The sequence below is a fragment of the Gallus gallus genome, chromosome 1, assembly GCF_016699485.2.
Source record: "Gallus gallus isolate bGalGal1 chromosome 1, bGalGal1.mat.broiler.GRCg7b, whole genome shotgun sequence".
NCBI classification, from domain to species: Eukaryota; Metazoa; Chordata; class Aves; order Galliformes; family Phasianidae; genus Gallus; species Gallus gallus.
Genome location: NC_052532.1, coordinates 188,618,210 through 188,634,598, shown reverse-complemented (window position 1 = coordinate 188,634,598; position 16,389 = coordinate 188,618,210). Strand labels below are relative to the sequence as shown.

General features: G+C 47.3%; 1 protein-coding gene across 2 annotated transcripts; it reads right to left on the bottom strand.

The window, feature by feature from the left end:
• Positions 1–3,261: 3,261 nt before the first annotated feature.
• Positions 3,262–8,935, bottom strand: FZD4 (frizzled class receptor 4). Of its 2 annotated transcripts, none has more exons than NM_204099.2 (2): positions 8,592–8,935; positions 3,262–7,912 (listed from the first exon to the last, which is right to left on the bottom strand). In NM_204099.2, exons 1-2 carry the CDS (start codon positions 8,838–8,840, stop codon positions 6,584–6,586), a joined length of 1,578 nt encoding a protein of 525 aa, NP_989430.1. In that variant the 5' UTR covers positions 8,841–8,935; the 3' UTR covers positions 3,262–6,583. The 2 variants fall into 2 exon arrangements, with proteins under 2 accessions (NP_989430.1, XP_046793820.1); XM_046937864.1 differs by lacking the exon at positions 8,592–8,935 and adding an exon at positions 8,048–8,578.
• Between the last annotated feature and the right edge of the window lie 7,454 nt (positions 8,936–16,389).

Below are 16,389 nucleotides of genomic sequence, written 5' to 3'. Positions count from 1 at the left end.
AGTCTTTCAGCCTGCCTGGGCTGCGCTGAATGAGGAATTGTGTTGGGCCACATATAAAATATATAATATAGTTAGTGTATATAAGTAACAAAACTTCTATTTATTACAACAGAAAAATGGAGGGCAACAAAAACATAAAACTAGGGAGTTGGACACATGTACTTTAGACAATGAGGTCTCCTCGGAGCCTTCTCTCCTCCAAGCTAAACAATCCCAGCTCCCTCAACCTTTCCTCACAGGAGAGGTGCTCCAGCCCTCTGATCGTCTTAGTGGCCCTCCTCTGGACCTGCTCCAACAGCTCCTCATCCTTCCTATACTGGGGGCTCCAGACCTGGACTCAGTACTGCAGATGGGGCCTTACAAAGGCAGAGCAGAGGGGGACAATCCCCTCCCTGTCCCTCCAGCCACCCCTCTGTTGGTGCAGCCCAGGATGCTGTTGGCCTTCCAGGCTGCAAGAGCGCACTGCTGGCTCATGTCCAGCTTTTCCTCCACCAGAACCCTAAGTCCTACCCTTTGGTCTAATACACTTAATGGCAGGCTGCTTCTCTGTATAACAGTTTTTAAAGCCTTAATGCATTAGAAGCCTGCATTTTTGTTCAGGAAAGACGTTTTCCTTTTCCTCAGAGCAAGCTCAGGAAATGAGAGAAGCGGTCAGGAAGCCAGCTAAGCACCGATGCAAACATAAAGCAAAGAGCCACGGGGAATTTTCTTTAAATATTTTAAAGCATTGATTAAAAAGAAGAAATGACAAAATTAATGCTGAATCTCCCTCTGAAGCATATCTCATTAGTCTGCTCATTTGATTTTGCCTAGCAGATGCAGCAAGGACCAAAATCAAACATTACAAATTACAGTGAGCTTTGCAGCACAATAATATTTGTGTTTGGGATTTAACCTGTTTCCTCTGGTGTTGTACCCAATGTCTGACACTCAGAAGGTCCCCGCTGTCCAAAATAAACCTATGAAAACTGAAGAACAGCTGTTTCTCAGTGATCCCTTATCATGTGAGCCCTCGTTTGCTGCTGCTGCCCTCTGAGCCACCTCTGTGCTGCGCGGTAGGCTGTTCCCAGAGTGGAAAACAAAACATCTGGCTGTCAGCAACACGAGGCTGCTGCAACAGCTGGAGTTTGCAAGGATACTGCTGGTGAGTACGATGAGCCCAATTAGCCCAAGTGTGCCAAAAAAGGGCTGTTGAGCATCAGAGGGAGGGCTGCTATGGGGTTGTGCCACAGGACTCTCACTCATGGGCGAGCAGTTCAAACCTAGACTTGATCATTCCAGTGGAAGCAACAGACTTGGGTTCCCAGCAGCCTCAGCAGAGGCTTTGCAGCTCTGGCCTTGCAGGGAGGAAGAGGAGGGCTCAGGGAGCAGCTCTGCAGTGCTCTGCCTTCAGGAGCCAAGGCAACATAATGCAGGCAGTTCACGTTGTCTCATTTGTGGCTGCACAGATCTTTGAGGGGTCACATGAACAGATCTCAGACACAATCCAAGTTAAGAATAACTTGCCACATAACATGATAAGTCTGGAGGTTATTTTTAACCCAGAACTTCTTTGCTGCTATGTCCTGCAGCTCAGTGCCACATGTAGCCATACAGATGAAATTAGGAGGTGAAATGTAGTGCAGCTACAGAAGTTGATGGTCCTGAAGGTCCTTTCCAAGCCAGGTGATTCAGATTCTCAGAACGGGTGGCTGAGGAAGGAGGGTGTGTTGGAGACCTTCACAATGAAGGCAGCATCTTATGACACCACATTTCCACATTGCTGGGACTCCTGAGTTCTGGCTGCAGAACTCTGCTCTCCTTCACTCTGAACTTCTCAACGCTTACTCTCTAAAGAGAGCTTTAACAAAACAAGACAAAGTCAAACAAACAAAACCCCCCCACACAAATAGCAGAACAACCACAGCCCCTCAAACATTACTTCTGAGGTTTTTGACAGGGCAAGAGGTAACGGCCTTCGGTTGTGCCAGGGGAGATTCAGGGTGGATATTAGGAAAAAATTCTTCTCAGACAGAGTGGTGAGGCATTGGCACAGGCTGCCCAGAGAGGGGGTGGAATCACCATCCATGGTGGTGTTCAAGAGCCATGGAGATGTGGCACTGAGGGACATTGTTTAGTGGTCACAGGCATGGGCTGATGGTTGGGCTAGATGATCTTGTTGGTCTTTTCCAACCTTTATGACTCTATGTGTCTCCATTCATGCCAACAAATCCAATATGAGGCAGATCCCCCCTTCCCAGAAGCTCCTTAATGTTCGTTATGTTCAACTGTAGCTATATTAAAGACTCCTAATTATAAGTTTCAAATCAGAGATCTCATTAATCCTCGGCTAAGAACATTACCGTGATGAGCTGCCAAAGGCATGAGGAAATCACTCTAATTATCAGTTTTAGGTGCTGCTCTTCAAAACTTGATTAGCTATAGATACACAGGTGATAATTCCTACTGTCTTTATAGCACATCCTCGCTATTATCCACTGTAGTCTGATTTAGTTCCTTATTAGAATAACACTATGCTAATTAAGCAATCCTGCATACAGAACATTTCGTGATGTAGATGATTAAGTGGGTTAAGACGATGATTAATATGACAAACTGTGCTACCAGTGTCAAAAGAAACCAGTGAAGGATGTACATAAAAAGAAGGAACTCTCACCTAACTGCTGAACAGGAGTGGCAAAAAGGAATAAAAAGTAAGTGGAGCATTAAAAAAAAACAAGAAAATAAGCTTTAAAAAGATGCAAAAGAATCTGTGGTCATGCTGCCTTTCCCCATCACGCACCAGGACCCAAATTCTCTGCACATCTCTGGGTGCACACACTCCAACATATGGAGGAAAACAGCTTTACGCAGAGCCCTGCTTTCACCCAGAGCACTACTAAAGCAGCAGTTGTGTTTCCACGTTGTCACTCCTGTTTGGTGCTGGTGACACACTGGGACAAGCCCAAGCACACAGCACAGCACAGCCTCCCCAGGCAGCGCTGGGTCCCGCACACCGCCTTGGGAAGGCTTTCTCTTTCCACCCCCTGTGCAAGCACTGAAGCATGTACATACTTTGCTCTTGCCCAACGATGTTTTGTTCCCAGCTACTTCCAGTTGGCAAACATGCTCTCCCAACCCACATGAGATGCAAACTGTGCCACTTTAACCCGTTTGGGCCACGCATTCATGGCAATGGGAACGCTTCTTCCTTCAGGAGCAAAAGGTTTGCAACAGGGGTGCGTCAAATTTAGGAAACAAAGTCACTGAGATCATGAGGGCTGCCAGGAACACCCTGGTTATCCACAGAGGTTAAAGTTTTATTTTGATATAAAAATTAAATAGCAAAGTTTGTTTTATTTTTTACAGTGATAAATTAGAAATTTACAGTACATACATCAAAGCAGATATATTTTCTGTACACCCAAAATAATCAGTGTCTATTTCCTTAGAAGTTCAGATAAAGGAGCTGACTTGTCTGCTCGATGAAAGAGCCTGTACCTCTCCAGTAGATGCTCCTGCGACCCGTGGTCAGTAGAGTGGGGCTGGGGGACGCAGCACAGTGCCAGGAAGGTAAGGGCCATAAGGTCTCTGCTTGTATAACTGCAGCAACTGAATGTCCGGGATGGGATTAGTCACACATTTTTTGGCTTTAAACTCATAACGACGTTGAAATGAGAGAACATACAAGTTGCAGATACTTTTCTAACTGCTGGGTTTGGGGTTGTCTCCTGTGACTTCCCACTCAGCATCCCCAGAGCAGGGCAAAGTGAATGTGCATGCATGCCCAGAGAGGTGGGGGATGCCCCGTCCTTCAAAGAATTCAAGGTCAGGTGGGGCTCTAGTTGATCCAGTTGTAGGTGTCCTGTTCATTGCAGGGGAGTTGGGCTTGGTGACCTTTAAGGGTCCCTTCCAACTCAACCAATTCTATGATTCTATGATTTGTGGGATGTGGTTTTGTTGCTGCTACAGCTGGTGTTGCTTTGGGGCTGCCACAGTGGCCCTGGCAACATGTTCCTTCAGAGACAGCAGCTGCCCCCCCTCCTGCCCATAGCATATGAGAGTCTCATGCTGTAGTGGTCTTCAGCTCCCTCATGAGGCTACACAGTGCTGTCCTCATTTCACTCATTTCCACTGTCCCCAACCAGTCTGGATATCCGTCCGTCACAGTCCACAGGGTCACAGGCAGGGATTTGTTAACAGGAGTACTACTTAACATCCACTTCTGTGTACATAACACAGTTAAAAATGCTGTTTATTGGATCAGTCAGGTCAAACAGGAGTCATGTCAGCCAGGAGACGATCCAAACTGCTTCAGATTGAAGGACACTTGAGTGAATGTGACACCTTGGCACAGCCTGATGCTACGCTACAAGACAAGGCTCCTACTGTGTCCTCGCCCTTTGCAAGTTAAAATGCAGATGCTGGTCACATATCCCTTGCTGCGATGGGAAACGAAGCACATGGAGGAGAAGCTGAGCCACCTGAAGATTTCTGACTTGAAGAACTCCTTGCACACACAAGAAAACCAGATCCAAACACAACACTAATGGTGAGAGAATTTAGAGAGGGGATCAAAAGGCCGAGACGGTACGCAGTGCTGTCTGAGACAATGGCTGCACATTGAGCAGAATGTGTCAAGTTGTCACTAGTTCTGCTGGAGAGGGAGCCCAACCACAAAGACTGCAATTAGGGTTGGTTTGTTTTTTCAGTGCCTTTTTGTTTTTTTTTTAATATGCTCCAGCACATGTTTCAACATTGCCATTGAAACAATACACGCTGCTGGGACGGAGCAGGAATGAACTGTGGCTTGGGAAGCACATGGGCACCTGTAGGAAAAGTGAGGGCTGTACTAAAGCAATGTGCGCTCTCAGCTGCCCTCGAGGATCACAGCAATCAGGGCGCTGGGGATGCCCAGCAGCTAAGCAGGATCCACACAAACAAAGAAAAAAATTGGGGTACTCAGAGCTGAAGGTCCTTCAGAGCGACAGAGCACTGAAACAGCATTCTCTTAAATATTTATGGATTATTGCTGCTTGCATCACCTTCCTTAATAGCCAAACAAGTCCCAGACACAAGGTTCAAGCTCCCCGTGAACATAAGCCAATGCCTCTTCAATTAAAAGGATAGGAAAACTTGGCAGTCGCTGTGAAACAACATCATTTGTAAAGAAGTTGGATCTCTTCTCTTGGATCCCCTTCTAAAACCTGACAGTGTCTCAGCTGTTCCTGAGGACTGAATGCCTGCACGCATTCTGTATGCATCTACACAGAATAAAATAAAATAAAACTATTCCATAGCTGTCAGTGAGCAACTGGAGCATCGTTCTGAGGCAATCAGCTGTACTGCGATGTCATGGACTGAGAATGTTCTTTTAATTGTAACTGACACACATAATTATACAACTGATCTGTGTGAACATGAGGTTGCCAAGGAACTCAACATTTTGCTTCCCCCAGACTGGCGTCTGCAGAGATACCATCACGCTGAACGAAATATATTAAGACTTAATTGCTTCATGCAATGGGTCTCCAGAGAGACAGATAAGTTTACTTGGAGAAAACCGACATTGTTCTAAAGAGACCCTCAACTCGTTTTTCTCTTTCCTGTAGGAAGGAGCACGATAACGTAAGACTTTATTTAAAGCTATTAAGCTCAGCAGAACGAAGCAGTCAGCTGGAAATAGCAGTAGCACCTGAAGGAACAGGAACAGAGGCAGGCGGACGACGACAGCTGATGCGTAACAGCACGCACAGTTTCCAGATTCCCACAGTTCCTCTACTTCTGACCATGACCTCGAGCAAAGCTTATTTAAAAATGTAAAGTATTGACAGTATCGCAGAATGGTTCAGGTTGGGAGAGACCTCGGGAAGTCCAAATTCCTGCTCAAAGCAGGGTCTCAGCACTCAGATCAGACCAGGTTACAGGCCAAGCCAAAATTATTACTAGACCATCAGATGACTTAAGAGTCATCCTCACTAATACCTCACTAAATCCTTCTTTTGGGTAATTCCCAGACTTGGGCAGTTCACGTGATCCTCTGTTGGAGGACCTGATCCTTGGCTGACTCGTGCAGCCTAAAAGAGCGACGGAATTCCCCAGGGTGCAGAGACACAGCCCTCAGCACTTCCTTCACGATGCTCAGACAGAAGACACCTATCTGAGGTCCTGAGTGCTCCATCTTCTGGTAACTGCACCCTGTCTCAGCCCAGAATTTGGACCTGCACTGCCTTTCCTCCAGCAGTTGCAAGACAATGAAAATAAAACAACATCCCACAGCTGTGGCCTACTATCGCATTGCCTTTAAAGACTTTGGTATATTGCATCCTGCTTTTAAAAAAGAAGGAAGATAATGTGTTTGGATATTTCACAGCTTTTAAAGCCTCCCTGGGCTTTCCTGTTTTGGGCAGCACGGCTTATGGCTTTTGTATTTGCAGCATTACTTGTTTGTTTGTTTATTCTTTAAGGCATTTTTTTTTCCTTCCCTAAGAGACAAGCTTTGTAACCACCTCCTTACTCAGCTCCCAACACTTACACTGCAGTTCTTACACACCATCAGTCCTTCAGGTGAGGGCAGTCAGACCATCTGGACGCTGTCTTTTTCTCACACCACAGTCTCATTCCCTTTCCCAGGTTTCACCCAACCATCCGCTCTCTTCTCCCGTTTCACTTTCCCTGAGTTCACCAGTCTGTTCGAGCACTTCTGCCATGTGTGCAGAGTTTTGGCTGACCAGATCCACATACCTGAAGTGATGCCCACCAGGAGGGACATGAAGATTTTGAGCATCTCCACCGCCATATTGGAATCATCAGCCGAATAGCGGAAGACGGCCCAGTTGGAGATTTCATAGAAATAACAGGCAATGACACACGTTGCCGGGACGGTGTACAGCACTGAGAAGACACCAATTTTAACCATCAGCCTCTCCAGTTTATCAGTTTTAGTCCCGTCTTTCTGAAGGTTAGATCTGATTTTAAATAAGGCCACTAATCCCGCCGCAATGAATAAAGTTCCAATCACCAGGTAGGTAAAAAGCGGAGCAACCACGAAGCCCGTCAGCGCATCCAGGTTCTGGTTCCCAACGTAGCACAGGCCAGTGAGCTCATCAGCATCTACCAGTCTCATAATCAAAATGACGATGGTCTTCACCGCAGGGATAGCCCAGGCTGCGATGTGGAAATAAGAGCTGTGCATTTCTATGGCTTCGTGGCCCCACTTGAGTCCTGCGGCCAGAAACCACGTCAGTGTCAGAATAACCCACCAGATGGAGCTAGCCATCCCGAAAAAGTACATCAGCAAGAAAATTATAGCACATCCTGTGTTCTTAAGACCTTCTTGGATAAGAACAGGTTCTGCTGCCTCTTCAAAATCACAGGATATCCTTTCCCGGCCCACAGTTAGCCTCACAATATAAGCAATGCTATAAATATTGTAGCACATGCTCAAAAATATGATTGGGCGCTCTGGGTAGGAAAATCTGGATGAATCAATCAGGAAGGTCAGGACTGTGAACGCAGTTGATATGAAGCACAGACTGGCCCACACGGCCATCCAGATATCTGTGAACTCCTTTGCCGACCTGCTGTAGAGCCCAGCGTCGTAGCCGCACTTCAGGACACAGTCCAGGTTTCTCTTGACCCAGATGTACTGATCCGAATTAGATCCCATGCTGTGACACTCCTCTCCAGGCTGCAAGGATGTCTTGCTATGAAGGGGAACCTCTTCGTCTCCCGGGCCCTCCATGCACATGTGGTTGTGATCATTCTGGGGAGGGAATTTGCTGCAGTTCAGGCTGTCCGGCCAGGCAAACCCAAACTCTTTTAAAACAGGTTCACATCTTCTTTTGACGGAGAGGCACATGCCACCACAGGGACCTATGGGGATGTTAATCTTCTCCGTGCACATCGGGACGTAGACCGAACAAAGGAAGAACTGCAAGAAAGAGAAACAAAAATCGCGAGCGTGTTAGGAGAGAATCCAGCGGGTCAAAGTATAACAAGTTTTTGCCTTTTTAGCAGTAATTTTTGGTCCTCTGCCTTAAACAACAGGAAGCAGCGTAAAACAAACCAAGAACAATAAAAGCAGAGGAGGAAAACTCCTAGAAATGCTGCCTTCTTTCAGTTCAAATGCGCTCCGCAGGCAGAGCCCGCACGTTCTGCTCCCTCGATGAGCTCCACGCAAACTGAGCCCATCAGTTTCAATACAGCGAGCGGGACTCAGCCAGATGTGAACCTCCAGGGTTTGCCAAACAAAAAAAAACAAAAAACAACACCCAAAAAACAGACAACCCCCCTCAAAAAATCCAGAAAACAAACCCTAAGCAAATGGAAGAGGTTTAAAACAAATAGATCTGTTGGAGGCACCGCCTGGATATCGCAGCTAGCAAGCAAACAGAAGAAAAGGCATTTAGGGAACGCTTCGGTTCGCGGTCCCCCGAGCACGGCGTGCTCCTCTCTCACTGTAAGGCCGACTACTTTCTTTTTCGCAGCAGCAGCAATACAACATCGCCGCTTTCTCCGCTCTTCGGAGCTCCGCGCCCGTCCCCGCGCCCCGGCCGGTGTCACCGCCGCGCTCGGCTCCCGCTCCCGGACCCCCCCCGGCCGGCACTCACCTGGAGCTGGCTGGAGCAGCCGTACTGGATGAGGGGGGTGAAGGTGGTGAGCTGCAGCTCGGCGTCCGCCTGCAGCTCGTGGCCCACCAGGTTGGGCATCTTGGTGACATTGTAGCCCAGGTTCTGGCACATGGCGATGCGGATGGCGTCGCAGCGCCGCTCCTCCTCGTCGCCGAAGCCCCGCGCCCCGCCGAGCAGCCCGGCCAGCAGCAGGGCCAGCATTCGGCCCCCGCCGCCGCGCCGCTCCATCGCCCCCCGGCCCCACCTGCCCCGACCCCGGGCTGCGGGCTGCGGGCTGCGGGCTCCGGCCCCGGCCGCGCCGTGCCGCACGGGCCGGCTCCAACGGGGAGGGGCCGGGGGCGGCCCCGCTCTTAAACCGCCGCGCCAAGAAACTGCCCAGGGGAGGGACGTTGCCTCCCCGAGCCGCAGCCTCCTCCCAGCGCCGCCGCCCCGGGGACGCGCCCCGCGGTGCCGGGAAGCGCCCCGCTGCGCCTCGCTGTCGGGGAGCCCCGTCGGCAGCGCCCGCTGTCAACACCAGGCGCTCGTCCGCTGCCTCCCGCGCTCCGGGACGTTGTGCTGCTGTCCCCACCGTGCGTCCCCTCCAGGCGGAGGTGTGAGGCCCGCTCCCACGCAGCACTGCCAGCCCCGGGGGCTCCCCGACGGCGTGGCTGCCCAGGGGCAGGGTAAGGCAGGAACCTCCCCAGGCTGTGGGCAGAGCCGGGGCGGTTTCCAAGGTTCAGCCTTCTCTCCCTCATGTGCCCACTTCATGGAGTCACAGAGAGGTTTGGGTTGGAAGGGACATTAAAGCCTATCCAGTTCTAACCCCTGTCATGGGCTGGCTGCTATCCACCAGCTCAGGCTGCCAGGGTCCATCCAACTTGGCCTTGAACAACACCAGGGATGGGGCATCCACAGCTTGGTCCAGAGCACAAGCCTTATGGGGAGCAGCTGAAGGAAATGGGATTGCTTGATCTGGAGTAGAGGAGGCTCAAGGGAGACCTTATCACTCTCTAAAACTCCCTGACAGGAGGTTGCGGTGAGGTGGATGTTGGCCTCTTCTCCCAGGTAACAGCAATACGATGAGAGGGAATGGCCTCAAGTTGTGCCAGGGGAGGTTCAGGATGGATGTTAGGAAACATTGCTTCTGAAGAGTGGTGAGGCATTGGCACAGGCTGCCCAGAGAGGTGGTGGAGTCACCATCCCTGGAGGTGTTCAAGAAATGTGTATATGTTGGTTCCACCTGGGTCGTGGTTTTCCTTTGTGGGCAGCAAGAAATGAGGAGGGCACTGCTATCAGTAGCTCATGGTATGTGTGTAAATCTCATAAATATGTATGGATGTAGAACTCGTGAATGATGAAAGGAAAGGGCGGTGGGATTGAACTGTGGAGTGTCAGTGGGAGAATGGATTAAGAGCAGACAGATGAGGCATGCACTCCACACAATTTACACCTGTAATAAAATCTGGTAGAGCTGGTTGTGCCCTTAGCAAAAAAAAAAAAAAAAAAAGAATATGTCATCTATTAATGAATTGTTTGTAAAGCACTTGGAAAATGTTTGTAGAGCCCTGGTTAAATGACCTGGCTGGGTGCGTGTGGCTGTGCATGCAGCGTGGGACATGTGGGGGTGCTCTGTCACAGGGCTGTGCCTCCATCTGTGCGTGGCCATGGCACTGACTGATCTTCTTCCTCAAGTGCTAGGGATAGTGTTTTAATGGACGTTTCATGAGCGCAAGTATTTACATAGCCCTCATCACCCTGATGCTTAGCTCCAATAAAGCGACTGCAGCCTTATAAAACCCTTGCGAGGCAGACAAGTTATATTATCTTAACTTTTTTAACACAGGGGCACACAGTGCTGTGGTCCCAAGGTCGTGCAAGGAGCCTGCAGTGCAGTCAGCAGCTCAACCCGTATCTGGTGAGGGCCATATTTACTCATAAGCATTGCCTTCTGTGACTAGCAGTGCTCAGCTGCTAATCTCAGTTGGTGATAATGCTGTGAACGCACACAGTGTACCGCAAATGTCCACTGAGCTGTTCCCAGCCCCACCGAGAGCGTGATCTAAATCAGACAGGGAGTGGGCACAGGGCTTTCCATACAGGCAAACACACAAAAGCAGAAGGCAGAGCCTCCCGTGGGAGAAGTTGTGGTCTGAATTATGTAGGTAAGGAGATTGGAGGGAGGAGGATCACGGTGACCCTAAAAGCTGTGAATCTTTTTCTTAGTATCATAAAACCATTGGATCTGGAAGGGACCCTCAAAGGTCATCTGGTCCAACCCCCCTGCAATGAACAGGGACACCTACAGCTAGCTCAGGTTGTTCAGAGCCCCATCCAGCCTGGCTCGAATATATGAAAACCCTTTGCATTTGTAGACTGCTGTGGCAATTAGGCACTGTAGCAGGGTAGACCAGAGCAGACCTTTGCCTCATTCCCAGGAAACAATTTGCCTGCTATACATTCAGCAAAACCCTCTGCTAATGGACCCCCCATCCTTTGACTCAGTGGAAGGGACAGGAGGATGTGTTAGAGCTGCAGTGGGATACAAGTGTCTCTTAGAAAAAGAACACCCCCCCCCTCAAAGAAAATAACTACCACTATTGCTTTTTCTTTGAGCACACAAAAATAAATATTAGGAAGTGCTACACTGCCATGTTTGCTTTGGAGAGTCTTTTAGATAAAGGGAATTAGTTTTCAAAACAAGAACACTGGCAAATCATAGCAGAGGTCTGAGTTGGAAAAAATGGTAATTACGCTGCTTTGAACCTTGTGCATGTATTAACAGTGATTAAATGTCACCACGATAAGCATGGGCATAATAGCTTCTTGAAACAGATCAAAGTAAGAAACCTCTGGGATAGTTGGTGTAGAGATTCTTGGATTGCTGGATAGTTGCGAGATTCTGGCCTGAGTCCTGCACAGCCCAAGCTGTGTTATTTCCTTGTTTATTATTTGAATTGCAATATATACATATATATATATATATAAAGAAATCTGATTTTGAGACTGCCTTCATTAAAGAATCAGCTGCTAAGAAGCTCTCTATTTATTGTGGCTGCCAATATTTGGTTTCTAGTTTGAGTTATCTCCTGCTTCCAGCTTCTGACTTTTGCTGTATCTTTAGTGGCCAGGGTGAGAAGCCATTCCCAAGATCATCGCCGTGGGTAATGTCAGACCAAATAAGTCACCCTTTGGCCTTTTTGCAGTAGGCAAAATGGATTGAACTTCCCGAGTTTCTTACTGCAAGGTGTCTTTTCCAATGATTTAACCATGCTTTTGATTTTAAAGGAGTGAGATTTGAGCCTGACTTTCCATCCCTTTAGAGTCAGCTAAGACAAGCAAACAACTGCAGGGGGCAACTCACATTACAGGAATTACATGAATATAAAATATTACTTATAGTCTGTTATCGTCTTTCTGCTATTGTAATTTTCCTCTGAAGTTTTTATGTATTTTTTTGCACATTTACTTAAGCTGCAAGCGTATTTCTTTGCCATAGAATGTCTCCATTCTCTCTCAGATTCTTGCAGCAGGAGATCTGAGAAGATTCATAAGTGAGTATTTTCGAGGCATCGGTGTTATCCTGAACGCTGGTGTTAGAACCTGGTTTGGCCCTCCAGTAGGAGCAACACTCATGTCAGACATGCAAGTCTTCATTCCTACACGAGATCAGCCTGCTTGTACATCCGAGGATGCTATCTGCACGTTACACCACAGCTTCAAACTGAGAGCCACTACTGTTTGTGGGCAGACCTGAGGAAATTCAGGCACCCCCTTGATTTCTTTTCAAGTGTGGATACCACAATGGGATGTGATTTCCTTAACCAAATTTAGATGTCTACTTATGGTCAGGTGAATTTCATTCTAAAAAGCTAGCCCAGAAGTGTAAGGTCACTGGGAGATGTCTAATGGTGGCTGGCTAACGGCCACTCCTGGGACACAGAGGGAACTGACATTGCCATCCCACAGATTTCTGACAAAGTTCTTGGATACAAGTGAGCAGAACAGGCAGGTTTTCAAACATGTGCAACTCCTAGAGCTGTTCTGGGACATCTATATTACCACTGAAACCATAATATGGCATGTATCACTAGTAGTCAGTTCTCTCTAACTTATCCCATCTGTGTTTTCTAAAACTCAGCCAAAATATCTGTTGGACATTTGTCACTTGCATCGTTTATTGACAGTTCCACAACTTCCATCTCGTAACATAGCAGTACCATTTGTGGTTTTGTCTTGGTTTACATTAAACTCCATCGTCTTTGACCACCTGTCCATTAATTTTCTCTTTTTGCTTAGAATCATAGAATCATAGAATTGCTAAGGTTGGAAAAGACCCACAGGATCATCCAATCCAACCATAAAGGACCATTTAATTCCTTTTGCATTTGTTTTCATTCAACTCAGTGTCTTCTTTCTCCTGTTTATCACTGATATTTTTCTTAACTTTATAGTTTTAACAACGTTATTAAAGATGTCTTCTTTAATTTTCCACCAATACCTTTAGCTGAATTTTTTAAATCATGGTAAATCCCTTTCATAATGGCTTTTCTGGAATCCAGTAAAGTCTTTACAGTTGATTCCTAGTGACTATTTGCATGCTTGTTATTCTGTACTTCGAGAGGCTGACCATTTTAAAGCAGGAAGTTTGTCTCTGTGTTGACATGGCTGTAGCCTCCTTTAAGGTACTGCTGTGCAGCTGAGCTGTGACACATCCACACAGTATCTGAATTCACATGTGTAATTCCTTGCATGCCAGCATGGGTCAATAATTGCTCCATGACCCCTGAAAGTCAATAATGTTAACTCAGTCTGCACAGAGACCTCAGACTTTGTTTTCACAGCATTGTAAACAGGAAATTTCAGCGCTGTTTAATATGCACCATTTCAAGAAACCATTTGCATTTAGCTATCATCAAAACGGGTGCCAGCACTAGAGGATTTCTCAGGTTATTTGTGTGGGTGGAAATCTAGAAGGCACAGGTGTACCACACACACCATATAATGGGATACCGAGAGCAAAGATGGCCACAACTTTCCTAAGATGGCAGGTGTTCATATACAGGTCACTTTATCTGTGACCTAATATTTTTCATGCAAGTATTTCTCTTAGATTGTAGAATATGTTTTTATTTTATATGTAGAATATTTTTTAACAGTTTTCCCAAAGCCCCTTTCCTCTGACAATGAAGGATTCATGCATAGAATCATCACAGAGTCATAGAATGGCTTGGATTGGAAGGGACATCAAGGATCACGAAGCTCCAACCACCCCACCGCAGGCAGAGTCACCAACCTCACCATTTAATACCAGACCAGGCTGCCCAGGGCCCCATGCAACCTGGCCTTGAACACCTCCAGGGACGGGGCATCCACAACCTCTCTGGGCAGTCTGTTCCAGCACCCCACCACTCTCATAGTAAAGAACTTCCTCCTGACATCCAACCTCAACCTTCCCTCCTTCAGCTTAAAGCCATTTCCCCTTGTCCTGCCATTATCTACCCTTTCAAAGAGTTGACACCACTCTTGTTTATAGGCTCCCTTTAGGTACTGTAAGGCTGCAATGAGGTCACCCCACAGACTTCTCTTCTCCAGGCTGAACAAGCCCAGCTCCCTCAGTCTGTCTTCACAGGGGAGGTGCTCCAGCCCTCTGACCATCTTTCTGGCCCTCCTCTGGACCCTCTCCAACAGCTCCCTGCCTTTCTTGCACTGGGGCCTCCAGACTTGGCCACAGTACTCCAGATGGGGCCTCACGACGGCAGAGTAGAGAGGGACAATCACCTCCCTGTCCCTGTTGGCCACCCCTCTTCTGATGGAGCCCTGTATGTCCTCTGCCAGATTAGCAGAGCAAACCATCACTTATTTGGCAAAGTTTTCAGGATCCCATACGACAGAAACATTTTGGCAATGTTTTTTTTTTTTTTTTCCAGAGTGTATCTCCACTGTGCTGAAATACAAAACCATCCAACACGAGCAGCCTCAGGCCAGGCTGGATGTGGCTCTGGGCAGCCTGGTCTGGTGGTTGGTGACCCTGCACATAACAGGGGGGTTGAAACTCGATGATCACTGTAATCCTTTTCAATCTAGGCCATTCTATGATTCTGTGATTCTATGATTCTATGATTCTGTGATCTGACCAAACTGCCCAGGAGAGCTGTGTTGCAGAGACACAGTATGCCAAATTTCAACAAAATCTGTTCCTTTTGGGAAAATCCACTGACTGTGGCTTGACCCACGGGGGAGGCAAATTCAGCCTGAACTTTGGAATCAGTGCTGCTGTGTCCCAAAATGGCTTTCAGTTTGGACTGCTGCTCGTGTTTGTGCCTGCAATGCTCAGGGATTTGCATTTTGGCCTGAAATTTCCCACACTTGATCTTGGCCCAAGAGATTTTTGTTTTATTTTATTTTATTTTATTGGAAAATGATAAATAGTTTTCTTCTCAGAAAATGGCTCAGAGGTCTTTTTCACGCTCAGATAACTCCAACACAGCTTGGTTTTATAACTTCAGATTTGGCAAGTGCAGAGTGCAGTCCTGAAAGAGGAATGCACTTTTTTTGCCTCGTTTGAAGAAATTTCATTTCAGAATAGCAAATTAGTCCAAATCTTTGGAAATCATAGACTGATCGTTCACGAGGCATTATTTAACCATGGTGGAAAATGACAGACAGAGCTCTACTTCTCCGGGAGGTCACGAGCCTTGCTTTATAAATATGGCTTAGTTTCCTTTTTGCAGCGTCATCTTTCCTACTAAATCTCTCTGCGTCCCCTTTTGCTTTAACTCCGAGCAGCAGCAGAGGTCATTTCTGCTATCTTTGCTCTCCGTAAGCTAGGTTGGTTGTATGCCCTTCTCATGGATAAGTAGTCTTCAGAAATTAAGTTATTCTGAGATACACAGCCCTCAGAAGAGGAGCTCAGGAGGCAGATTTGCTGATATGCTTCAGCTGTTCTGCACTGCTCGGGCGGTACAGCAACAAGCTGCTTTAATGAATCGGTTACTGCAGGCTTAAGGTTGTTCTGTGTCACTGGAGCAGCACAGAGCTGTGAAGCATGCTGATGAATCTCGCCACAAATCTTGAAATGTCTTCTTTTTCCCATTAAAAAGCCTGTGTGAGCTGATACGCTGTGTTTAATTACATAACAGCAAGTATTGACTTGCAGGGCATGGCTGGAAAAAAACCGTCGTTGTGTTATGTTAGGCAGGCGGTGGGTCATCCTCTTGGGAAAGAAATCTGACATCTGCCAGGAGCTGAAGTTAGTGAGATTCGTGCTGCTTTCGTAGGGTTTGTGAATGCACAAAGGGCGGATGGATGCAATGCTGCAAGCTGTCTGACAGTGACCGTTGTCTGGGCTCTCACGAAGAGCAGCTCACGTGCCAGCTAAGGGGCACCGTGTTACACACATGGCTGCATTCAGGTCCTGCTAAAATGGCAGAGGGGTTTCACCAGTCAGCAATACGTGGCTCTTCCAGCTCTGGCGGGACAGCCTGGTTTACAGTGGCACTGTTCTTCACTTTGTGGGCCATCTAAAATATAGGTCTGAGTGCTGATTAATTCCAAACTCCAGTCTCCCCTGTAATTCTTCTATTTTTTGGATTTATTGATAGCTGTTTTCTTTTCAAATGGTCACAGTATACTCCCAGGTTGGGAGTCGGTATAGTTATTTCATTCAAGCATGTTATTTTTTTGCTGATATGTTTATACAGATAGTCTTTAGCATGGATGTCGTGGCAGGAGTTATTTGCTTTATTCTGTTCCCTCTTCCAGTACAGTTTATCCCTCTTCACACAAACAGAGCTTCTCT